Genomic DNA, 27,076 nt, shown 5'->3' on the forward strand with positions numbered 1-27,076 from the left:
TCTCTGTACACAGAGAGCTGTTACCCTTCCCTTCATAGTTATGACACCTCCAAAGTAAGCTGGCAACTGCATTCTGCACTAGAGGAAGCTTTCAAGTGTATCCCCATATAAAATGCATTTCAGTGACTTGTTTTGGAGGTGACAAAGGCATGAGTATTGATGACTAGGTCCACATCTGAAAGGATAGGTCTCCTTGCCAACAGCAGATTCAAAAAGCATACTCAGCCACAGTTGCTCACTGTACATACAGTAGCATCTGCAGGTTCAAGAGGGATCCTTAGTTGCAAATCTGAATAAAAAAAAGACAGGCATATTCTCTCAATGGAAGGGTAGGTATTGCCTCCAACACTCAGGTAAGTGTGCTGGAGTGGTAGGGAAGTTGGTGGCTGTTACAGAAGACCATGGGGCATGTTCAGCAAACCAGTCAGATGGTTGGGGGAAGCAGAAATAGGATGAAGGAGCAGTAGTGGTGGCTGCAACAAGAATAGGGGTGTAGAAAGTAGAACTATCCATGTATTAGATGAAGGAAAAAAGTGGAAAAACGTGAATGTTGGGGCTGTGCACCAAAGGAAAGAAGATGTTCTGCACAAATCTACACAGCCCATTTGAGATTCTTCGTTGTGCTTTTACTGTGTCCCTGCAAGCTAATTTTATTGCTCTCATATTGGGGGTGCTTTAAGGGAAACATTCTAGACTTGTGGAATGTTGTAGAGAAGTGAAAGTGACAGATGATGGGTGTGAGGCAAGAGGCCCAATTCTTCTTCTTTCTTGGTCCCTTTAAAACATAATGCTACTTTTTTTGTGCAGGTTTTATAAGTGGGCTCCAAGAGGAGAATTTATAGTTTTCAAAGTTTTTTTCTCTAAGGACCTGATCCAAAGCACATGGAAGCCAATTGGAGTCTTTCCACTGACTTCAGTGGGCTTTGGATTAGGTCCTAAAATGGAGGAAAAGCCAACATTAGAATAGGCTTCTGAGCCAGATAGAAGTTCCTCTCATATGTGCAGACAGAAAGCATTTGTTCAGTTGATCAATGGGCATATATGATTTTGAAATAAATGACAACGGGGCAGTCTTCCCACAGATTTTGTAGGAAGTGCATAAGGCATGTGTTAAAGGAATGACTATTACGTATGTGATGGAATCCAAAAGAACCCTTTTAGCAAACCAGTTAATCTTGAAAAAGAAACCAGAATTCCTTCAGCAACTGCTCAAACTGAAGGATGTTATTTTTGTGGTACTACTACTACAACACAAATGTATAATGTTGTGGTGCTAAAACATGTTCTCAGGGGTGCCTCAAATCCATCAAACCATTGAACAAGGAAAATTGCCCATTGTCTGTTTTAAAATCCAGTTTAGCTGTACAAAGATCTGTAGGTTTTACCAAATTGGATTAATACATTAATTAATCTTGATGAATAAAATACTAGTGAAAGTCTTAGCAAACCAACTGTCTTTAGCCCTACCACTACTCATTCATGCTGACCAGTCTGGCTTTATTCAAAGAGCAGGCACAATTCATAACAATTTAACAAGTATTTAAGCATATTGATCAAGTTAACCAAGTGAATTAATGTGACTGCCTCCTAGCATTAGATGCAGAGAAGACATTCACCAGAGTTCTTTGGGGCTATCATACAGTAGTAATAGAGAAATTGAATTTTGGACATCAGTTTATAACCTTTGTCCAACTGTTCTACAGTTTTCCTTCATTTGAATGGCACCTAATATCAGAAGCTTTCTCCTTAAAGAGCACCACAAGGCGAGGGTATCCTTTGCCGCCAACTTCCCTTTGCTGTCTCCACAGAACCAATTGCAATAACTGTCAGAGATTCTCTTGAGACTCAGGCCATGCCAAGCCGCTATAAAGAACATAAATTGTCCTTTCCAGATGTGACCTCTTGCTTTATGTCTGGAAGTACAACCTCTATCTTAAAGGCCTACGGCACTATAAATGTCCATGTATATTTAACCAAGGGCTGAGGTGAAACCATTAGGTAATAATTAAGCATATTCTAATTTTTCATGTCAATAATCCTCTCCCCACCCTTTGAGGAATTTGGACACTTGGGGATACAAATCTCACCCAATTTAACCAAACTAATCTACAACTCCTTTTATATACCTTACATTGTGGTATGTTTTTTCTTTGTTTGCTTGATTCAACTTGATAAAAATGAATGATCTTCCTTGAGTGTAACAGTTCCTGCAAATCCTCCCACTTTGACTACCTGCAGAAATTCTATGTGGCATAGAATGAGACAGATAATCAGCTTGTTGAGGTTGTCACAGTAGAAGGCAACTACACCTGTATTCCCCCTGCATAGTCTCTTGAGGTCACCCACTCTAGGCTCCTGGATCCTCAGCTGTCACCTCTCTTGGGCAGAGAGTTTTTCAAGGACAAAGTTTAGTTATGCCAACATCCCAAGTTTCCCTACGGTGGTGTTTCACATCAGCTAAGTCATCCATCTCCCCCCCCCCCTTTTTTTTTCCCCCTGAAGCCACATCAGACTAGGGAGGATGCTGCCTTCCATACTCTTGACATCAGGAGGGCATTGTCCTTCCATCTGGGCAGAACCAAATCATTTAGAAGGTCTCCCAGGCTGTTCATCTCATTTTCTGTTATATCCAAAGGGTTCACATTCTCTTCCCAGAGACACTTGAGGTGGATTTCGGGGTGAATGATTTCTTGTTATGGATCTGCCGATATACAACCTCCTCCTAGGGAGTTAGCTCATTCCACGAGGTCTCTGTCTACCTTTATGGTATTACTTAAACATGTTCCCATTGCTGAGATGTGCAAGCTGCAACTTGGACTTCGATACATACTTTTCCCCAAGCATTATGCAGTGGTTCATTCTTCTAGATCGGATGCAGTCCTTGGGAGTGCAGAGTTGGCTTCAGCACTGGACTCTGCTCCAAAGCTCCCTACTCCAAGGATACTACTTGGAAGTCCCCTGACGAGAAGCACCCATAGGGACACTACTCGAAGAAGAAGGAGAGGTTACTCACCTCGTGCAGTAACTGGAGATCAAGATGTGTGTCTTTATGGGTTCTCCACTACCTTCCCTCCTTCCCCTTTGCTTCAGAGTTTCCTATATGGTGGAGAAGGAACTGGGGCAAGTTTGCCTGTGCAGCCCTATCTATTTTTGATGCAAGGCATGAGGATGAGTTGGACACATGCGTAGGTCGAATGGGCACTGCTATCAAAACTCTCCAATCAGAGACGCCTGGGGTGCATGTGCACTTGAAGTGGATCACTCACAGGGACATGCATCTCAAAGAACTCCAGTTACTTCACAAGGTGAGTGACTTCTCCATCTTGTGTAGTGAGTTCTATATATTATTATCTCCTCGCTTCCAGAGCAACAAGATGAGAAAATCCTCAAATACCATGAAAACTCTTAACATCATGCCTTCATCATTCACTATTCAACTAGTCTCCTTTTTGTTAAAAAATGACCTACAAGGTGGAAAAAAATGGGTTTGTGACCATTATTGCTGCTTTATAACGTAGAAGGTGCTTAAAAGGTTTGTTTTCTGCTTGCTTTTTACATTAGAAATTTGAGTCATGTTGTGTTTGGAAAACTGTATGATGACTAGAGAAGTAGTGAAATGGTGACAACACAAGAGCCAAGAGAAGGAATGCAGAGTAAATGAGAGGGGAAAGGAATTTTAAATTGCTGTGCTAAAATTTGTGTGTGTGTGGTTAATACTTGTTCTTCAGCTGACATTTGGGAGAAAGGGATATTTTCCTCACCCTTTCATTTAAGTGTTAAAGTTAAAAATATATGACCTATAAGTCAATCAGCAAGATCTGGGAAGAACAGACTTGAGGTATCTCATATTGCTCAAGTATAAAACAAGCAGGGAAAACCTCAAACCCATCAGGCCTTCTTTAATATGTAAGCGAAGAAAAAAAAAATCTCTGCAAGTCTTTCAAATGGCATCTTGTATATTTATTTGGTCTTCCTTTCGTTTACATATTCCTAGGCTAATCTTACAGCCCCTGCAGGAGAAACTCACAGACTCTGTTTCTGTGGATTATGTCCTGCATAACAGTATAAAAATAACTGCCTTCCAGTTCCCAGCTGATGTAGTAAGGGTGCAAGTGAGGTGCGCATACTTATGTCAGAGGTGTAGTTAAGGTCCTTGAGCAGAGTTATGGCAGTGTGGTTAAGGCATGGCAGTGACCCATCTGGCACTCCCTTTTTTGATAGCTTTCCTTTGAATCATGTAATCCTGGTTTTGTTTTAATTTGTGCTAGTCTTAAAAGAAAAGTCCTAGAGGGGGAAAGGAGATGGGCAGAGGATCGTGGTGGCGGCGGCAGCAGCAGGAGGGTGTATTCAGAAAGGTCTGGATGCACATGATTAGAGCCCTGTGCAGATACAAAATGTGTATCCGCATCCAATCTGTGATCTGCAAAAATGGATATCCACATCTGCGGATATTTGTGGATTTCTAGGGCTCTGCACATGATCACAACCTGTTTTCTTCAGTGTGAACTCTGGCTATTCTTTCCTCCTCCGATTGGCTGATTGCTTTGACCTCCTCCCTCGCAATCTCTCTACCTCAAGAAGAATTTTAACCCTGAAAAGGGAGAAGTGTCAGAGACTCAATGAAATCCATAACTATGGCTATTGATTTTATGTGGAAGGTGCTTGGATACTAATGGTGGATGGCACTATAAAACCCTAGGTCAGGGGTCAGCAACCTTTCAGAAGTGGTGTGCCAAGTCTTCGTTTATTCACTCTAATTTAAGGTTTCACGTGCCAGTAATACATTTTAACGTTTTTAGTAGGTCTCTTTCTATAAGTCTATAATATATAACTAAACTATTGTTGTATGTAAAGTAAATAAGGTTTTTAAAATGTTTAAGAAACTTCATTTAAAATTAAATTAAAATGCAGAGCCTCCCAGACTGGTGGCCAGGACCCGGGCAGTGTGAGTGCCACTGAAAATCAGCTCGTGTGCCACCTTTGGCACGCGTGCCATAGGTTGCCTACCCCTGGCCTAGGTAGATTCAATCCCTCCACTGCCAGACACCATGCTTCTTCCATTTCTCCTGTCTTTTTCTCTCCCTTTCCTTCCTTTTGAATGTCCCCTGTCTCTTCCTGCCTCACCCTGTTTCCTATTAATTCACCTGCTGCACCTCTCCCTGCTATATGTATATATACAGTGATGAACATGGGACTAGTGGGAGCTATTTGCCGGACTGTACCCTAAATGAGACAGATCCAATACATGAGGAAATAGTTAAAATGCAAGAAGGCATGGAGATAATGTTGGTGAACTGCTCAGCATAGGGAAAGCTCCACAAAAATAGGCCTAAAAAGGGATTAAGAAGGACTTTGAACCATTTTTGAGAACTAATTTTGATCTAGTTTGGACAGCACCTTTGGCTCACCCTCCCAAAGCACAATCCTATTGTACTTCCATAGAATCATAGAATATTAGGGTTGGAAGAGACCTCAGGAGGTCATCTAGTCCAATACCCTGCTCAAAGCAGGACCAACACCAACTAAAGCATCCCAGCCAGGGCTTTGTCAAGCCGGGTCTTAAAAACCTTTAAGGATGGAGATTCCACCACTTTCTTCTAATCCTCCACACCACTCTTCAAGGGCCTCCTTCCTGAGGGTTAGGAAGACCTTTACCAACTTTTCCAATTAAAAAATATACTATGACTAAGTATAGTGTACATATGCCCTTTAAATTTTTAATTGTCTGGCTGTAAATCTAAATTTAATAGTGAATGAAGCATTGCAGAAGGTTGTGCTGGCTGTATAAATTAAAATTGAAATTTCTTAAAAAGAACAGAGAATGCACTGTTTGACATCGTTTTTGTATTTGATCCAAGTTTACATCTGTTAGTAAATTGAAATGATGAGTTAAATGGTATTTAAATGGCAGAGTGTGAGGGCATATCCTTTACATAATTACTTTAAATGCTTTTTATAGCTTCAGGATTTGTGAGTAGCTTTATCACATTGCTACCTGACAGTCTGTGTGCTGTAATCCTGCCTTCATGATGGCTTTCACCTTGTTGAAGAAGACATTCATTAGATCTCCCTTTTAACCGATAATGATAATTTTATCAAAGAAGAGTGCGTAGTAACACTAAAATAACTTGAACAATGTGAGAAAATGTAACCGCATCTACAAGCAATATTTACTTTCTTGAAGCATCTTAGGACTGCCCCTAATTCTTGATCTCGAAGTACTCATGGATGAGGACAACAAGGAGTCTGGTGGCACCTTAAAGACTTTTTGTAGATACAGACTAACACGGCTACCCCCTGATACTTGACATCATGGATGAGGGTAATTTTAATAAAGTTGTGGTATAATTTATAGGCCACTGTTAAAATGAGCCTTCCATTGCTACCCATGTAACAGGGGGATTGTTGATCTTGTTGAATTACTTGTGCACAGGGAAGGCCTATTTACACTGCTAGTAAATAGAAAGAAATACTCTTGGAGCAGAATGACTCTGTGCTCAGTCTCTTTACCTTACATGTCCCATAAGACCAGACATTCACCCTGCTGCTTTCAGTCCACAAGTAGGTCCTGCACACATCCTAGAGGCACATGTGTTCCGTAAACACCATTTACACCCCAGGAAAGAAAGTTACTGAATTTTCCAGAACCTGGATGTTTTAGCTGCACTGAATGCAAGTATATTTTAACAACTTTCTGAAAGGTTCCTTCTGATATGGGGTGTTTCATATCAGACGCCCTTGATACATATAAACTTGCTGTTCTTTCACATTTGAGAGTGATTATTATTTCAAAATTGTGAATCATGAAATAGTGAATTTATGGGAAAAGTTGGGCATGTTGCAAAGTGTGGTTCCACTACTACTGTGTTTTTGTCCTTGTCCCACATTGATGCCTTAGCAGATTAAGATATATGTATATAAGGGACTTGCAATAGCTTGTTGTACAGAAGAAAAATGCACTGACTAATAACCCTCTAAATCAGAAATGATGTAGCCTCAGTCAGCAATTTAAATATTTTCCATTAGGGTGAGCTGGTTCCAGTGACTTTTGCTCCACTTTTCTTCCCTCTGAGTAGCCCTGCTGCTAGGTTTGGAAAGTCCTATACTGTAAAGTTGGAACCCTGGAAAAATAAAGACAAAAACCGCAAGAAGAAGTTCAAAAGAAATAAAGACTAAGAATGAAGTTTTCAAGCTATGTTCCAAGGCAAGGACTTTTCATCTTTAAACCTTTGAATTGTGAATCAAGGCAGTAAAACTTACTACTAGGTTAAAGTTTAAATGGCATAGAAAAGGTAGAAAAAAGATTAAACATATTCTGTCTGGACAGTGGAACAAAGACTTTGAATCCTTGTCTATGCACCTGTCTATAGAGTATCTAAGTTCCAGGAGTCCCACAGAGGACATGCGATGAGCACTCTTATTGTTCGTATTAAGAACTGAAGTAATTGAAAGGAAAAGTAAGGTAAGGAAAATCAGAAATCAGATGTGACTGCCTGTATGGTTAAAAAATAATTTAAAGGGAAAGTGACTATCAAGCAGTTCATATTATGGAAATATGACCATTGAAGATAAAATAAAAAAAGTCTATTATTCTTTGAAAGAGTTTTTTCTCTCCAAGACTTAAATATCATTTGAAAGCCAGCAATGTTCATTGAGTTCCTTACTGGTCAGTTGTAAGAGAATCTTTCAAATATATATTTTTATTTAGTTTTTGAATTGATAACGTCAAAGTTGGATGCTGAAGCATGGGAGGAGGGTTTTTTTTGTTTTTTTTTATAGTAAATTTAAAAGTCTTTGGAATTGAGTAAACATGTTACAATTTTATGTTCTACTGCATTAAACTTCCTTCAGCTGCCTTTTTAACACAGCTTTCTAATTCCAAATTTACCTTTATGGAACAGCTCCGTATGAGAAAAGAGTAATAAATGTAATGTTTCACAATCTGAGTTAATAAATTGTGGCATTCACTCAGGTCTGAGTTTTTCTGGAGTTGTCTATTTCACAAAAATCTCTTGTCTGCCAATTCAGCTGTCTGCTACATGGGAAACGGTTATTAGAATATGCATTTTAAAGAAACGCATGGACATAGAGCGATTTTTCTTAAACAAATGAGGGCTTTGAATTATGACGAATGCAAAGCTCCTAAATTCTGGAGCACATCTGTTTAATGGAGAAAAAGATAGTATACAAAGAGAGAGGCAAATACATTTAAAAGTACATTATGCGTAAAGTTGACATCAGATTCTGGTGTGTAACCGTAGTTTGCAAAATTAGCTACTCTGACAATAGTTACTATAGATTTACAAGATGTTTGGAGATGTGCCCCCATGTATCTAAGATCCATATTAAACACTACATGTTGAATAAAAACTTATACAGGGTAATGATGCATGCTTGGTGTTTGGATCTTATAATGTATTCTGTTATGTGGTGGATTTTATTTTTCCCTGTTTTTTTTTTTTGAGGCGTAAATAAGGCCCAGTCTACATTAGGGAAATTTGCACTGCTGTAGCTATTTTGATGCAGTTACGCTAATGTAATTCCCCAGCATAGACATGTTTCGCTAGTATAAAGCTGGGCTTACTTCAGTGTGAATTACACCTCTACCCCGAAATAACGCTGTCCTTGGGAGCCAAAAAATCTTACCGCGTTATAGGTGAAACCGCGTTATATCGAACTTGCTTTGATCTGCTGGCGTGCGCAGCCCCGCGCCCCCCGGAGCACTGCTTTACCGCGTTATATCCGAATTCATGTTATATCGAGTCGCGTTATATCGGAGTAGAGGTGTACTTGTCTAGTTTATTTTAGGGATGTCTATCCGTGTAACTACATCAATAGTTGCTTCAGTGCAAATTTCTCTAATGTAGACAGCTTCAGATTTAATGTGACATTTAAAATATTATAGTATTGTAACTGATTGCCAATGAAATGTTTAATCAACTATTAACACTTTGGTTAACCATTCTGGGGATATAGACATGTATTGTGGATGTGTATAGTTATCTATAAATTAACCAAATATCCTTTTTCAAATGTATTTAAACTTTTTATTTAACTGACATGCAGATGTTCAATTGAGTCTTGTCAGAAAAATATATTATGATGTTGTTTAAAATCTGGTTGCTTTTCTTTGGGGGAAGAAGGTGAATTAGTAATTTGAAAGTCCATCTTAAAAATTACTGTGACTAGCTTTTTATAAGCAATTGTGCCTTCCAGTCTACCTGACCTAAGTAACACTGCAGACTTTCTTCATTCATTTAAGAGTCTTCAAACATATTAACTCAAATTAAAAAATACTGTATACAAATGAGAGGTGCTGGAAATAATTTTCCTAATAATTTTATTAAGATTTTCCATGACTCAGTTTCCAGACAGGTATTCCTTTATTAGTCCAAAACCAAGTGTTGATTACATCCAAAATACCAATATAAGTATATACTTACAGTCTTATATTCTATATCCTAGCCACAATACTGGTATAAGTATTGGCCAAAATAGTTGCAACAGGATCTGGTCTGGGAGATACCTTCCCATCATGGTGTGATTCCGGAGGGGTAAGGAAAAGCTCTGACAAAGAAACCCCTAGAAAACCTTGCTTTTTTTACATTATAACAAACAAGTACCATCATTGCTAGTTATCAGGCCTTAGCTAAGACCAGATGAAACAGTGAAATCTGCTCTCTTTGTGAGTTTCTTCAGGTCTAACTTTGCCATATTTCTGCCTAACCCTGGACTAAGCAATTCTTTATAATAAACTAAACGAGCCAATTATTTACTGCACTTGGGGGTACCCAATTAACCATTTTTTAAAATTTCTATTTCCTACACCCAAACCTTAAATAAGATTACACCGATATTCCCAGCGTCACTACAATTTTAACACAAACAATCCTCCTTTCTCATGAGTTCATTCTTTTTTGGTCACTTTTGAGCCAATTATCCATGCAAAACATCCGATCTCAATTTAAAACCATAGTTCACCCATGCCTAACATGGGACTATATTCCTATAAGGGGATTTTGTTTCAAAAGTCCAGTATTTCCAAGTTTGAACTCAAATGAATTTAGTTCCACTTGAAGCTGAAGTTGCCTGACACGATGGGTCGATTCTAATTATGTACATTACATGTGGAACTGGATTAACACATACTCATAGAAATTGAAGATGAAAAGTCAACTCTGCTAGTGCAAATTTCTTCCCTTCTTTATATTCTGCATCTTTCCATCTTCTGATCAAATTTTGTCAGGGTTTTACAAGCTAGGCATCCAAGATGACCCTGCTTATCTGGATAAGAATGCTCTAGGGAGCATTTAAGGTGATGCTTAAGATGGAGCTGAATGGAACATCTTCCTCCAGGCAGTGCCCTACAATGATGCTATTGGGTGCTGTGTTGCTGGAGGTGCTGACTGTCAGATGAGAGATAAAACTTAAATCTTAACCATGTGTGATAATTATAGATTTCAAGCTGTTTCTGGCAAAAAAAAAAAAAAGGGTGTTACCTATCCCATGTGTCTTGGCCAATATCCAGTTTGGGAAATTACATTCTTCTTATCAAAATTCCCAATAAAATTCATTTGGGTAGAATATTCTTCACATCTGGTCCTAACCTGTTATGTATTACTGAACGCTGTTAGCTGCTGTGTTTCACTTCATAGGTACCTGCATTTCACAGTTGGGTTAAATTATTCTTGCAACTCAGTCATTTTTTACAACAGCGGTTCTCAAACTATGGGTCAGGGCCCCAAAGTGGGTCACAGCCCCATTTTAATGAGGTTGCCAGGGCTGGCTTAGACTTGCAGGGGCCCTGGACCAAAGCCCAAGGGCTTTAGCCCTGGGCATCGGGACTCAGGTTACAGGCCCCCTGTAGGGTTGTCAACTTTCTAATCACACAAAATGAAACACCCCTGCCCCTCCCCTTCTCCGAGCTCCCGCTCACTCCATCCCCACTTGCCTCTGTCACTCACTCTTCCCCACTCTCACTCACTTTCACCGAGCTGGGGCAGGGGGTTGTGGAGGGGGTATGGGCTTTGGGCTGGGGCTGCAGGCTCTGGGGATGAAGGGCTTGGGGTGCAGGAGGGGACTCTAGGCTGGGGCAGGGGGTTGGGTGTGGGGGTGAGGGCTCCAGATGGGGGTGGGGCTGGGGACGAGGGGTTTGGGGCACAGGAGGAGGCTCCGGGCTGGGCCAGGGGGTTCGGGTGCGGGGTCCAAGCAGCGCTTACCGACCTCCGAGGAAGTGCATGGGCGGGTGCATGGGCGGGCAGGTGGCTCTGTGCGGTGTTTTCCCACCTGCAGGTGCCGCCCCCTGCAGCTCATATTGGTCGCAGTTCCCAGCCAATGGGAGCTGCAGAGCTGGTAGTTGGGATGAGGGCAGTGCGCAGAGTCTCCCAGTCTCTGGCTGCCCCAGTGCCTAGGGGGCCGCAGGGTCCTGGGGACTGCTTCTGGGAGCAATGCAGAGCCTGCCTTGGCCTGGGGCCCCCGCTGCACTGCCGACTGGACTTTTAACGGCCTGGTCAGCAGTGCCGACCAGAGCCGCCAGAGTCCCTTTTTGACTGGGCATTCCGGTCGAAAACCAGACTCCTGGCAGCCCTAGCTCCCTGCCTGGGGATGAAGCCCTTGGGCTTCGGCTTTGGCCCCTTCCCCACTGGGGGGCTTGGGCTGGCTCAGGCTTCAGTCCCCGCTCCTTGGGTCGTGTAGTAATTTTTATTGTCCAAAGGGGTTGCGGTGCAATGAAGTTTAGAAACTTTGGTTGTAAAACAGGGGTTCTCAAAGTACTTTGGGATGAAAAGTGTTATATATTTTTTTTGAATGTATTATTCATTGCATTGTCTAGTCTTAAAAGATTAAGGTGGGTAAATCAATTAACAAGAGGTTTGTTAGATACTATATTTTGTGTAGTGGTAGTCTCGTACAATTGGCATCTTAAAAGACGTGGCTGAAAATTCATGTTTTTAAACCTATTTTAGTTTATTTTCAGGTACAGTATATTCTAGACACACTATCATTAATTTACAGAATTTGTTTGATTGTGTATTGTACATCATGTCACTTGGTCTTCATTTGTTAGCATGTGCATGTTATTTGTTGTTTGTGTCTCAGCTCACTGTGACACCCAATACATGAACGTGAAAAAGCACTCTTTCCAAACCTGACACTTTGTATTGGGTTACGTGGCTGATGCATATCAGACACAGTAATGGGCACATATTTTAAGGAATCAAAGTCTATGATGTGGTGTCAGATATAAGAATCTAGAGCAGTGGTGAGCAACCGGCGGCCCGTCAGGGCAATCCTCTGGCGGGCTGCGAGACAGTGTTTACATTGATTGTCCGCAGACACAGCCGCCTACAGCTCCCAGTGGTCGCGGTTTGCAGTTCCTGGCCAATAGGAGCTGTAGGAGGTGGTGGCCAGCATGTCCCTGCGGCTCAAGCTGCTTTCCACAACTCCCATTGGCCGGGAACGGCAAATCGCAGCCACTGGGAGCTGCAGGCAGCTGTGTCTGCAGAGGGTCAATGTAGACACTATCTCGCGGCCCGCCAGCGGATTAACCTGATGAGCCACGTGCCGCAGGTTGCCCACCATTGATCTAGAGAGAGAAATAGGTAGTAGTCACCAATATTATACAGTATATCACTTCCTCCTCTTATGCAAGGGAGTATGTTGTGCCCTATCTCCTTAGTATAAATTTATTTCTCAAAGTCAGTTGGAACTGGCAGATTAGACTGTTTAGTCCATTGGAACTGGCAGATTAGACTGTATTAACTTCAGTATATCTCCTGAGCAGAATATTTTGCCCTGCATACAGTCATGAACGTAGGATAATTAACCATTGGAACAGCTTACCTAGGGATGTGGTGGATTCTTTGTCACTTTACTTCAAGACTGGATGCTTTTTAAAAAGATATCCTAGTTCATCCAAAAGTTGCTGAACTCAATGCAGGAATTGCTAAGTGAAATTCAATGCCCTGTGTTATACAGGAGGTCAGACTAAGTGATCTTCTGGTGAAGATGCTTTAAGCCAACTGGAGGGAGTTCTCCTGTCTGCTTAATAACTCCTGCCTTTGTGAGAGGTGGTAGCTATGTCGGCGGAAGAAGCTGTCCTGACCATATAGCACTGTTTACACAGACACTTAGGTCGGTATAATTTATTTCACTCGGGGTGTGGATTATTCACACCTCTGAGCAACGTAAATTATACTGAAGTATTTGCAATGTAGACATATTCTTAGAGAGAGAGAACGCTTCTCTGTCCTGTAGATTGAGGTTCAGAGACAGCCTTTGGTGCCTTGGGCCTTCACCCAGGCTTTCTGCTTTCAGTGATCTTTTTGCTTCCTCCTATAAAGTCATTCGTACCCTCTTCCCTCACACAGTAGAGGAGGAGACTGGATCTTAAGCAGCTTTTGCGCTTTCATAGTTTAGGAAGTCTCTTGCAGTCTCTAGCATTTAGTTTGGCTCCATAAAGGACACTGGGACTTGCTGGTTTTGACCAGTCATTTTAGTAAGGCTTGCATCCATATGACGTCACATGCTACCTTCTGATCTCAGTCCAGTTGTGACACAGGCCCATTGTTTAGGAGCACATCAGTCTGTGATCGCTATACATATCTGCTCTTTGTTCACATACAGACCGCTTTAGGTACGGCACAGTCAATGTAGTTGTGTGACCATAATGACCACAGCATCTACCAGTGGTGAATGCTTACAGAGATGGCCCTGTAGACACAGTTCTACTCAAAGAAAACAGTCCTGTGCTAGAGCACCGAGGACTAGAACCAGCAACAGCATGTAAGGTTTTTAATTCACATGGGATGAAACTTTTATCGTAGAAGTTAGCCTGTTATATATATATATATACACTCAGTTAATCTCATATCTATGTACAATCCATAGTAGAGGTTAGTACGCTGCAAAATAAGTGATTACAAAAGCATACCTGCACAGATTTATTTAGGTTAAAATGCACCACGGGAATAGTTAGAAATTATGGCTCATTTGAAAGGAAAGCAAATGGTATCTTAAAGGGGGAAAAAATAATTGCCATCACTTAGACATATGTGAATTAGAAGTCTGCAGTTTGCAAAATTTGATCATATTTAAAAAATACATATGACTGTTTTTTTTTTAGCATCTGGCTGAGTGACCGTACACAAATATTTGAGATTTAGCCTTTTGTGATACAAGTGTAGAATATTGTGCTCTTTCCTATTATTTTGCTTCAATTGGAATTGATGCTACTATAGAAGCACTGTCGTTCTTTTTTACATTCCGTGCCTGGACAGTTCTAAAGGCGCCTGCAGGCTATCTATTGTAGTTAGCCTCTCACAACACTTGGGGCCCAGTTTTGAATGGCTTGTGCATTAAAGAGACATTTTTCTTATTTCCTACGTGTTTGCAATGTTGCTCCATGAAGATGTTTATAAATTTTATTTTAACATAGCTTAAGACTATTTAAAAAAAAATAAAACATATTGAACTTAATAGGTGAGACCTGGTTTTGTATTTAGTGTGTCTGCTCAGATTGTATAGCGTGAGTCTGCATGGGTGTAGGTAATGAAATAAATTATATAATGTTTTGTGTCGTGCCTATCTTCTGTTTTCTGGAATTGACTAAGGCTTGCAACTTCAAAGGTAAGGTTAGGCTTCCCTTTTGTGTTCAGATAGTGTGACTAAACTATTATGGCTGGCATTTCTGTGGAAGACTTGTGAGGCTTGTCCTTTGTTTTAATCTTTAAGTATCTTAGGAGTCATCCATAAAGGATATAGGCAGCAGGGGAGTTGAGGTCTTATGGACAGTTGGTGGAGGGGGCAGAGTAAAAATTCTGGAAAAATCTGCAGAGATCCTTTCAGGATTTCCACTTTGTTCCCTTTGGCTGTAACAAATCTTTGAAAATGGTGCTGTGGAAGTGGGTAAATGAAAGAGAGCTACATGGGGCTAAGGAATGGTGATGTTCTTTTGGGAGTTAAAGGCATTTATACAGCTTGAGAAAGAGAGTGGCGAGCTCAGTATTTGATAAAATCTACTGGAGCCCTCTAATTTGTTGGTAATAAAAAAGGAAAAAAATGGGGAAAAATTAGGTTATTCCCTTGTTTAATTTGCTAGACTGGCACTAATTCTTCAGTTCACTTACTGTATTAGTTAATTTTAATATCTACTCTGCATTCTTGATTTCAACAGGGGAGAAGGTGGATGCAGAGGGTAAAAGGGTACAGTATTGGAGGGGTGAGAGAAAGGAGTTTGGTAGCAAATTGCGCAGTCCCCTGTTCACAGCTATACTGGAATCCTATGTAATTCTGCTATTTCATGGGCTTTCAGTTGTGGGTTTGTCACCCCGTTTTATTGTAGCATCAACAAAATCATTTTTATTGGAAACTTTATGAAAATCGGTGGAGACCCTAAAATGAGAGAAACGTGCTTAGACAAAATAAAATGGAAAATATCTCATGACAGGTTCTAATTTTAAAGTTACTGGATGTTTCAGGATGACTTAAATGTACAGAATGGTGGAAGATAGTTTCTTCATTGGTATAAATTCTATTTGCTAACAAACAACTCCATATTTTTGGTATCTGCTTATTCTAGCAACGTTTCTTGGATTTCTGTTCCATCCATAAATGGTCATATGAGTAGCTTGTGTCTGATCAGGATATCAGTGGGAAGTTTTGAGGGCAGACAGTCTGCAGAATCAGGCCTTTCAAACAGAAGTTTTTCTATATTTGCAAGTAGGAAACACAAAAATGTTTTCAGTAATTTTATGTACTCTTTTCCCAAATGACACAGTGAGCCGAAACCAAACCAAACGTGAACACATTTCCTTGTAAGTATTTATTTTAATGTAGTAGAATAGAGGCATCTTAATCATAAGTGCTCCTATATTTGTTCATCAATATATTGACAGGCATACAGGTAATCTGTTAAAACAAACATCATGAATACGGTGAGGAGGGAAGGCCTTGCTGACTGCGAGGGGTGAAAGTGCTTCAATATGGCAAAATCATATTTTAATCACTCTGAGGAGTAACAAACAGGTTGTGTTATGGCAGGTCTCTTATTTAATGCTGATGAGGTGTTTTTGTGATGTGATTGCCATAAAATATATTTGTTTGTGCACAAGAAATGGTATACATTCCATATAGTATGTTTGTTGTCTTTTTGCACTGAAAGAAGGTGGGTTTATTTTAAAACTCTAAATCTCTTACCAGTCGAAAATCTGCCCAAACGGCATTTGTACCAGTGACTTGAATGACAAGAGTTCTTTGTGCGGGAGCAAATGTGCAGCAGTCTCCCTACTGTACAGTTACACTTTCGGTGCATAAATCATTTTAGTAGATTGGGCCAGTAGAGAATTGCTTATCGTACACTCTGTGAGATTTAATATTATGCTATATGCGATGTCGGAACTTAATTCCAAACCCAAAAACTATTCTCATGTGCATTTGAAGGTTGATTCTACTACGCTGTGTTTAGCCCGACATTAATGGTGCCAGCTTTCTATGCTAAAGTGCTTGTAGGTTCTTATGCAATTAAAAGCTTCTAAATTTCTTAATAGGTATCTGCAACATTGACATTTTAACTTGGCGTACAACAACCTTAAAAGGCTCGATCATGCACCATTGAAGTCAATGGGAGCAGAATCAAGTTCTCAATTTCTATGAAGCCTTCTTTAAATAGCCTGAATTCAGTAACTGGGGTTGTACAAAGAGTCAGCTGGTGGCACTGTAATAAGGAGAGGTGGCTATTTGGACCCTTACATTTCCAGCAAGTCAGTAGAAGACCTTCTGAAAAGAGTTAACTAATTTCTGTGCACTTCTTCAACGTCAATACTGACATTAATTAATAATAGAGTCCTGTGGCACCTTTAAAACTAACAGATGTATTGGAGCATAAGCTTTCGTGGGTGAATACCCGCTTCGTCAGACGCATACTTCTTTCACCCCCGAAAGCTTATGCTCCAATACATCTGTTAGTCTTAAAGGTGCCACAGGACTCGCTGTTGCTTTTTACAGATCCAGACTAACATGGCTACCCCTCTGATACTTAATTAATAATAGTTTCACTTTTCCTGTGCTCTCAGCCTGTGTGGTGATTTTTCCAGAAGGTACAAGAAGAGATGTTTTTGTTAGTCGAGGCCATTAGTCCTTACATAACCTGAATTATGAGGAATAGACTAGCGTCTGCCCTCAGTTTGTCATCGCTCTCTGAGTCTGCTTGAGAATTAAGATTTTTGATGATTTAATCCTGGGGTCAGATCGTTGGCTGGTGTAAATCGGGCTAGCTCCATTGAGTTCAAAGATGACATGCTGATTTTACATCAGCTGTGGATGGTTTCTAAATTCTATGCCCCTTTTAAGTAATTTAAATCAGCTAAATCGACTGCAGGCCTTAATATGGCTAGCTCCGCTGTCTTGAATGGCTTGGGAGATGTATCTGAGGTGGAAGTTGGAAGTTTAGGGTTGGGCGCCTTGTGGATTGGTGAGCTGAATCAGCTGAGCAGTGTCTGGTCAGCAGACAGCCGTCTGGGGAGCCTGCTAATGGTGGTCGTTATGCTGCTCTAAACCTCCAGCTGAGGCGGAAGATGAGCCATAAACCCAGGAGGAGACTCTGTGACAGTTAGGCCAGGTGGGAGAAGTGAATCTCGGAAGCAGGATGTCTGTGGCCCAGGACAGAACGTGGAGTTGAAGGCAGTGGAAGAGTGTATATTTGGGTTGGCCAGGTGCTAGAACAGTGGTGGGCAACCTGTGGCCTGTCACGGTAATCCCCCAGCAGGCCGCCAGACAGTTTGTTTTCATTTGCACGGCCACCCACAGCTCCCAGTGGCCGCAGTTCACCATTCCTGGCCAATGGGAGCTGCGGGAAGCAGTGCGGGCCACAGGAACGTGCTGGCCGCCACTTCCCGCAGCTCTCATTGGCTGGGAATGGCGAACCGCGGCCACTGGGAGCTGCGGGTGGCCATGCAAATGTAAGAGCCTTTACTGTGCTAGAGCCTTTACTGCTGAAGCTTGTGGCACTTGCCTCTGCTGTAGGTAATCTGAGGTGATACTAAACTGTGGCAAGACAAGATTTGGTACCATGACACTGCAAAAGACCCCATGTGTAGCCTACGTTGACACTTGGGTTTGCACCTGATGCACTGTCTCACATGCTAAATTTTATTTATTTAGGATTTAAATTATTTAAAAGGAGTAGAAAACTTAGAAAACACAATTTTAATGACTGAGTCCTAGCACTTTCCTCCATGACCTCCTGAGAGAGATAATAAACTGAGGGCAGAGGCTAGTCCACTTTTATGATGAAGGGTTCTTAAGGTCTAATGAAGCAAAGTAACAAGATGTCTCTCTTCTCACAGCTTCTTGGAAAATACCTCACATATTGAAAAGATAGGAAAAGTACATTGGATCCCTGGGCAAGACTGAGGCCTTATTCTATGTCTTCTGACGGATTGCTTGAGCACTACCTTGCTCCACAGGTTAACTTCAGCTCTGCTAATCCTTTCTTTATGTAGGTGCCCAAAGGAAAGGCTAGCAGTTGACTGCTTTCAAGATGGGAGAGTTCCTTGGGATGGTCAGGTTCCATACCCAAACGTTATTTTCCTCGTTATAAACATTAGACCTTGAGCAGAAGACTTTGCTGACTGCAATTGGTTATTTCTTTTTCTTATGATCCACTCACTTGCATACCTTTAACACCTGTGTTCTGGGCAAGATTTACTAAGGAATCACAGTAGAAGGATGAATAGTTTTTTAGTAGGACAAATAGTGTTTGTAATATACTTGTAGTTTTTTCTTCTTTTTCTCCTTCACTTCTTTCCCACCACCTTCTTCCACGGTGTCCTTCTCCTTCCTCCTCTCCAGTCAGTTTGCACTACATTTATTTTTTCTTATTTTTTCTCTTTTTTAGGTAAACGGTTGCAAGAATGGGTTTCTGTTATCCTTTGCATAATCTTGGTCACAGTTGACTTTCTGCTCCTGTTAATCCATTTTTCAGCAAATCATCTTTATAAAATAATAGCAGGTGTAGGTAAGTATTTCAGTCTTTTAACCCTCAACATATTTTAAAATTATCGATACACACAGTTCAAATCTTCACGTTTTGCAGCAATATGGCAGATATTGTTGTAAACGTATTTTTAATTTAGCTGTAAGAATTGCAAAATCAGAAATGTAGAGAAATTCAGAACTAAGGTTGGTATCGCAACTACCCATATACACAGGCAATATAGCAGTATTGTTCTAGGCCAGCGGATTTGAATAAGCTCCTATGTTTTGTATTTTTGAAATAGCAGGATATAGAATTATAGTCCGCAATCAGCAAAGCACTTATGTGCTTAACTTATGTATGTGTGTATATATAATAGGGTGACCAGATAGCGAGTGTGAAAAATCGGGACAGGGGGTGGGGAGTAATAGGTATCTATATAAGAAAAAACCCCAAATATCGGGACTGTCCCTATAAAATCAGGACATTGGTTACCCTAATATATAAAAAATGAAGAGAGAACACTGAGAAAGGATCAGTGGATTCTATTATCACATTTACTACTCGATGAATTGGTGTCCATATAGTGTCTTTTCCACCATAATTAGCATTCACTTGGTGACATTACCTTGGGCTTATAGACTTTCTGGACATTGTTTTAATGCCACGTCTAAGTTGCTCTTTGTAACATATGATTTGTGAAATTTTCATCTGTAGTACTTAAATATATTGAAATAATGAGAAAGGGAGGGAAGAAATCCTGAACTTTAGTGCCATCCTGGAAAAAATGTTTTGCTGATATTTTCGTGAAGGGGAAAAACTTGTTAGAAACTCTTGTGTAGTAGAGGAGGGCTGTACTTTTAAGGATGCCTTTGTTTTGGAACAGATCTGCAGGAGTATTTTGGGATGAATGTGTTAAGGACAGAATTACATTATTGCACCCTCTTTTAATCACTTTTTTCCCCCTGCCAGCTCAGGTGTTGCAGATCTGTGACATGCTGGCAGTGTACTCAGTTGCATTGTGGGGAAACTGTCAGGTTAAAAGCTAGACTTGTATATTTGATCCCATGTGTGAGCTATTTTATTTTCCTCTCTTCCAGTTACATAGCTTCTTTGTGGTTTTATAAATATTTCACCAGCATTTCTAAAGTCTATTTTATCCCTCTTTTAAACATATTAAATATAAATGCAGCAACAAATTTATGGCAAGTCTGTCTGTAGCAACACAAACTCAAAACTTCCACTGAAAAATAAAAAGAATTGGTTTATCACAATTTATTTGTATCTATATTATTTGTTTTGCCATCTGTAGTATCTGCACTATCATATTCCAAATACTAAGGTACTTAGAGTGCCTAATTCCACTGGTCTAGAAGAACCAATCAACTGTGAAGTCTATTTTAATGCCTCAACTGTAAATAAGAACCTGATGTACAAACTTGGGCATTCTCAGGGTGCTATCCGATTCCATTTCAGGTGTCCAGTTAGAGCAGTAGCTATTCCTCTCTAGTGAAGCCAACTGGCTTTGCAATTGCAATGTTAGGTTGTCCAGCCAATTGAGCTGTGGAAAAACAGTTTAGGACCAGATTCAGTTGAAATCCTCATTCACCTTGTATCCCACAAAAGGCCTCTCAAGTGCTGGGTATATGAGGCAGGGATAGGAGCACTTTATGGATAATGTAGTGCTCCTGTACTGCTGGTATGAATTTAATTCACAAGGGGAACTTGTACAAAAGTTTGTTCCAGCCACACTCCATGAGTGTTATACATGGGAGAGCATAGTCTTGAGAAGTACGGATACAAGAGTATTTTCTGATGAATACCTTATGGACATATTATCGCAACCATAATACAAATATTTTAACAGCTCAGATGCATTCTCTTCACCCAATTCTCAAACAACTATAAAGACATTCTTGATTTTATTTCCAGTTTTCATTTCCTGAAATAGTCTGAAGGCACTTGTTTGCTTTCAGAGACTAAGGCCCTGATCCTGCAATCTGATCCGTGCAGCAGAACCCCAGTGACTTTGCTGGGTCTTCCTGCAGTCATAGGGGCCCAGCTCCATGGATTCAAGTGCAGGATCTGGGCCTAACCTTATTAAAAATGAATTTTTCCCATTCAATCTGTAATTGACACTGATTACTCACTCAAGCTCATGTAATCCAGTTGAGTGCAGTGGTATTTGGAATCACATTACATGTCACCAGGGCAAGTCTACACTACAGCGCTACATCAGAACAGCTGCACCAAGTCTGGTGAAGACACGCTATGCCAATGGGAGAGCGCTCTGCCATTAGCATAATTACTCCACCTCGGTGAGAAGCAGAAGCTATGTCAGTGGGAGAGCAGTGTGGACAGTTCAAGACTTGCGTTGCTCAAGTGGGGTGGAGCTTTTTCACACTCCTGAGCAACATAAGTTAGACTTAAGCGATTGTGTAGACCTGCCCTTACTTATACTGCTCGTCAGCAGTTTTTCCAGGTTGTTTAAAAATGGCCTTCCCACCCACTTCCCTTAGAAATTGGCAATACTCCCTATGAAATAAGCTGTAAAACAACTGACTTGTTTTGAACTGATTGAAGATCTAGTAAAGGATTTGTACTGGAAAGTCCACCTAGTCTTTAGCTGTAGTGGAACAGATGTGCCATCGTCATTATACTTGACTTTATAGAACAATTGGTTTAGTGCTACTAGGAGTTTAATATGGATTCTTGCTTTAGGAAGCTCTTAAGAGGATAACCATGATTTTAAAAAAAAATAAACTACAAAAGCCTCTGAGGTTGCCTGGAATTTCATTGCCTGTACAGTGATTTTATGTGGGCTTACAGGAGAGTTAATACCAATTAGAGATGTAACTCATCTTCAGTTATCGTTAAAGCAAGCACTGATCTGACTGTGGAAAGCCATGTGTGGGATGAGTGAATGTGTGAGTTTGATTATTTGGGAATGTTTGTGCATAATATGTGCAGGTTGTCTTATCTTTCTAATACTTTGCAGTCCCCCTGCCCATGAGACTTGTGTCTTTAATTTCCTAATAGCATTACTCCTTCCAGTTTTGCCTCTGTCGCTTGAAGCAGTATCCTTGCTCATTGTTTTGAACAATCATATTATGCCTGTCCATCTTTTTGTTCTTTACGTTGGCTGCCTATAAAGTGGTGGATTAATTTTAAATTGGCCTCTTGGTTTCTAATGGTGTAGGCACTAGCTATACTGAAAACAGCCTTGTTGAAGTTTCCTTTTTATTGATAAGTTGTGTTCTAGAACTCCCACTCTGTTGCTTTATGGGCTGGCCTTTACTGTGTGCGTAGACTTTGAATGTGGAATTTCCTGTCCCTGGACATCTATCTCAGCTAGTCTTTCCCCATTTATATATGGCTTAATTTTTTTCCCAGAGGTATTTTTAGTATGACCACTGTTGGTCTCATATTTGTTTGTTCCTTTTTTAAGTTAAATCTCTTTCCAATTATCTACATGTAGAGTTATAGGAAGGCAGTGTTGTTGTAGGTGAAGCATGGGAATGCCTTAAGATATTTTAAATCAGTTGTAATTATTGTTAATAGGTGAATAGCTCGGAGGCTTATCCCAACTATCTAAATCTCTAGAGCCCGCTAAAATAAGCGGGAAACCCTTATATAAATGCTTTCTTGTACTTCTTGCTTCCACGTTGACTGTTTTGTGAAGTATTTCCAGCCCTCCTCTCAAACCCAAAAAGTGGAACTCACTAATGCAATATTTCTGGGTCAGCTCATTCACCCAGCGTGGGAGTCCATTAGGGTATAGTGAGGCCACAGACCGAAAAAGCTATGGATCCATGGATATCTAGGGTCTCAATCCCCATATCACCTTGCTGGCTCATTCTGGTTGTACTTCCCCTTTGGACTGTACCCCAGCTGTTGATAACACACTGTGAACTCTTGGAAGGGTGTGGGAGCGTCACAGAGTGGTATATCCTTATGTAGTTTCTGGAGAGGAATATACCTCTCCTGTGTGTGTCTCTCTCCCCCAACCCCCTACCTCTCCAATCCTAGCCATGTCCTGTTTTTGTCCTGCATGGCAGAGTGTCCACATGAATCTTCTTCAGAGAGGAGAGAGACTGGTATGTGGAGTAGGAGGCTTCCATTGCTATCTTCTCCTATGCAGGGCCCAACAGCAGTATCCCATCCGTGTCCCACAGCAGGAGGTGAGGGGAGCATTGGAGTCTGTCTCGGGGGTCATGCTTTTAATTCTAGCCAGGCAAACTACTGTGATCTGAATGGATTTGCTTTATTAACACCTTGCAAGCATCAGTGCTTTTGAATGTTTTAGAGAGTGAAGATTTAACATCAACTTCAGCTGTGCTTTAATAAAGAATGATTTAAAAATCTGTTCTGTTTTATAAACCTTAGAATTTCACAATGGTTGTGCTTCTCACAAAGACCTGTGATGACTGAAATACATTTCCTGGAGCTCTTTGTTTGTGTTTGCATTCAGTCGTAATGAGAGATGATGGAGAGAGATTAGGTTGTTAAGAATATTGTATGTGCTGTAAGTGAATGCTGCTTTCCTTTCCTTTCCTTTTGACCCAGGTAGTTTGTAGTGAAGTTTTCTTCTTGTTTTGTAATTTAATATACTACCATTGATTTGGTTTGATTTAATGCATTTGAGTGAAGAGGTTCTGAAACAAGAGATAGTGAGTTTTACTTGGTTTTGATTGTACAAGGCAAAAAAAAAAAAGACTTCTGTAATCTAGTCTGCAGACTGACAAGCTGAGTTTACAAAGAGCATGTGAGAAGCTCAGTATGCACAGAACATTTCTCTTTGGAAAACACCCATGTATGTGTTTCATTATTTTTCCTGCTAAGTGGACACTTTATAAAGTCCACACCAGAGGGCTTGGCACCTCCAAAAAGGATCCTGGCAAGGTTAGTCCTAATAAGCAAAATATGTAAATTTAAATTTAAAATATTTTCTTAATAGAAGGTGCATAAATTATTCCCAATGGGCACCTACATGACAATAAATTTCACTTGCTTGGGAATTAATGCGCCCCACTTATATTACTTTGTTCCATTTTTTAAAAAATGAATTATTCATTTAAACTGTACTCTATTCTACTTAGTTCTTTAAAAGGACACTCAACCATTTATTTTTTTAGCCCCAAATTTAACTAATGGAAATGTAAATCTTATCTAGTACGTATGGAATGCCTGGCTATATGAAATATAACACCTTTACTGAATTCAATGTAATTTAAAAATACAAAAATAAAACAAATGTGCAAAAAGCGATGCCACTTTGGTTGATTCTTATGATTGTTTGAAACACTATATACATTATATAATAAAACTGTGTTTGAGGGTGTTCAGGTTTAACTCCTGAAAAATTATTTGGGTCCCCAGTAAGTAACCCAGACAGCATACAGGCAATGTGGATGTTCTAGCATGTATGTGCCTATTCCTGCTAGCAGCCACCGAGATCTGTTTTGGCTGTCCCCTGCTTGTTTGCGCAGCTGCCTCTGTAGTAGCTCCATCTAATTCTGTGCAGGGGGTAGATGGTACCAGGGTTGCTAGAATTTAATAATGATCCATATAAGAATGGTCTATCTAGAAGCACTATGAGGAGTGGTTGGATTGTAAATCAGGAGCTGAAGATAGGCAGAGGGGAGACACAAAATCAGCAGTTGATAGGGATGGCAGTGTCTGGTGATTGTCAATTCATCTGGACGACTGGCAGTTTCTGAAAAGAATAAGGGCCAGCATTGATGCACCCACGCTTGTGCTTAGTTAAACAGGTTCTAATGCCAAGGGTTTGTGCAAGTATAATGAGTATTCAGTTTGTATCTAATCTTTCCTTTTTTGAAGCACTTGGAGATACTTGGAATACCAAAGTTGTCACACAAGCTTAAACTCTCTTCATGAAAACAATTTAGGGTGGGATTTTCAAAAGCATTTGGCACTGGCCTAACCCAACTCCCTTTCAAATCAATTATAAAGCTCCTGTTGACTTAATCGGGAGCAAATTTAGTCAGTCAAAAGCTGAGCACTTTTGAAAATCTCTCCCTAAACTGTAAATGAGAATATACATTTGAGGATATCACAACATACATTTTTATACCATGCTTATGATTGTGCTATTTGAGTGACTTACATTTGTCACTTCATCTGCTTGATGATGTCACTTCATCCGTTTGATGTGCATTTGGCACTGTAATTCATATTTACATATCATTTACTCTTTGTACTCATATGCTGCATCAATGGAGGCCCATATCAGTTGCCATATAAAAACCTTTCTGAAGCTCTCTAAATAGCATACTTATTTAATTAACTTGAAGCTTAAGAAATTTTCTCCACTTTTTTCTTTCATGTCTTATGTATAGGGACAAAATGGCTATCAACTAAATAAAATGTGACGTTATTTGGTTTGTAATTTTTTTCCTGATACATTTGACTTGATATTCATTTTAAGTGGCCTTTGGTTTTTTAGTCATTTGATATACTTCATTGTTAAATGTCATTCTAATAACGGAAATACTAAACTATGACAGGTTTCAAAGAATATTTCAAATAGTAAGTCTGGAGGTAACAGCTTTATTACTGCTTGATGACTTGACCCATATTTCCGAACATGATTTCCCTGCTGTAACTTGAAGTGAGTTCATGTAAGTCTAATGATATCAGTTGACCTTGAGAGTAAAACCCAAAAGCCTGTGGGGGTTTTTAGTTTCTTGCACTGTTGTTAAACATTATCCTTTTTTTAAATGAAGTATTTAAAAACTTCCCATATACTAAAATATATGTGTATGATTTATTTCAAACAACCAATATTTTTCTAGTTACTTATGAATCTCCAAATAGTGTGTTTTACAATACAGATGCAAAGTGCAAGAATTAAACAGCATCAAAACACAATTATGATAATCCCTTCTATAACACACATGGTGTTGGTAACTTGAAAGGCTGTGTGATAATGGTTATCAGACACCTTTGGCCAACTCACCATCACTAATCAGTCTCAGCTGGGACTACTTCAAACATTCAAACCCCTCCAGACTTTTATTTTTAAACAACTTGCCTGTTTCCTCCTGTCTCATAAATGTGGAATTTCCCACAGAATTACATTGGCCTAGGAGCAACTTAGGAACAGTGACAAGTTTAAAGTCCGATCTCTATCTTGAAACCCAGCAGACTAGAAACATGAAATTTTATACCAGTCAGTGTGATGGGGACATTGCCAGCTTTCCAGTGCGTAAACCACTGGCTTTTAGCTCTGAGATGCCCAATCTTAAAACTTGCTTTGAGTCCTTTAAGAGCAAAACCTTAAAAACACCACATTATTCTGCATAGAAAACCTATTCTAATCACGTTTTAGAGGTTTCTAAAATGTATTTGAGAAAATCTTTATCATTCTGAGGCCTGCATCATTGGGCTAAGGGCACTAAGAGAACCTGACCTTACATGTGGAGGGATATAAAAATTTTGAAAACTCCTTCAAACAGTTTCTAAAATGTTTTTTCCGTAAAGGATGTGGAATGCATAGAATATGTGACTGTATGGTATAAAGACTTTACCAACACTGTTGATGTATTTGAATAATTTTCATGTGACTTTACCACTTGTAAGTAATGTGGTCATCCCAAGTTGATGTCGATACAACCTTTTAAATTATGGAGATATCCCATCCCATCTCCTAGAACTGGAAGGGACCTTGAAAGGTCATCGAGTCCAGCCCCCTGCCTTTACTAGCAGGACCAAGTACTGATTTTGCCCCAGATCCCTAAGTGGCCCCCTCAAGGATTGAACTCACAACCCTGGGTTTAGCAGGCCAATGCTCAAACCACTGAGCTATCCCTCCCCCCTTCATGCCACACCATCATGCCTTCCCTGTTTCCCATGGTGTGGCTGCCACTGATACAGACAAATAAGCACGTTTCCAGCAACTCTAGGGGTGGCAGTCCATAGCCAGGCACCTCTGCGCTTGCTGCATCAGTTATGAATGTTAAAAAAAAAATTGCTTGAACCCGGTCACCTCTTTCATTACAAATTAAGCACTGTCTGTTTCTATCCTCGGTGCATCAGACGGTGATACTCAGTCAGGATACAGAAATTTTCATGTCCACTCCAGCT

General features: G+C 40.2%; 1 protein-coding gene across 1 annotated transcript in view; it reads left to right on the forward strand.

The window, feature by feature from the left end:
• Nucleotides 1-27,076, forward strand: part of LOC112112247 (transmembrane protein 189-like) — a 75,835-nt gene that overhangs the window by 22,659 nt on the left and 26,100 nt on the right. The window contains exon 2 of the mRNA XM_024208091.1: nucleotides 18,893-19,012. Within this exon, the coding sequence (XP_024063859.1) occupies nucleotides 18,893-19,012 (120 nt within the window). The remainder of the gene's footprint in view (nucleotides 1-18,892; nucleotides 19,013-27,076) is intronic.

The sequence above is a fragment of the Terrapene carolina genome, unplaced genomic scaffold (genome assembly GCF_002925995.2).
Source record: "Terrapene carolina triunguis isolate 2854851 unplaced genomic scaffold, T_m_triunguis-2.0 Scaffold130, whole genome shotgun sequence".
NCBI classification, from domain to species: domain Eukaryota; kingdom Metazoa; phylum Chordata; order Testudines; family Emydidae; genus Terrapene; species Terrapene triunguis.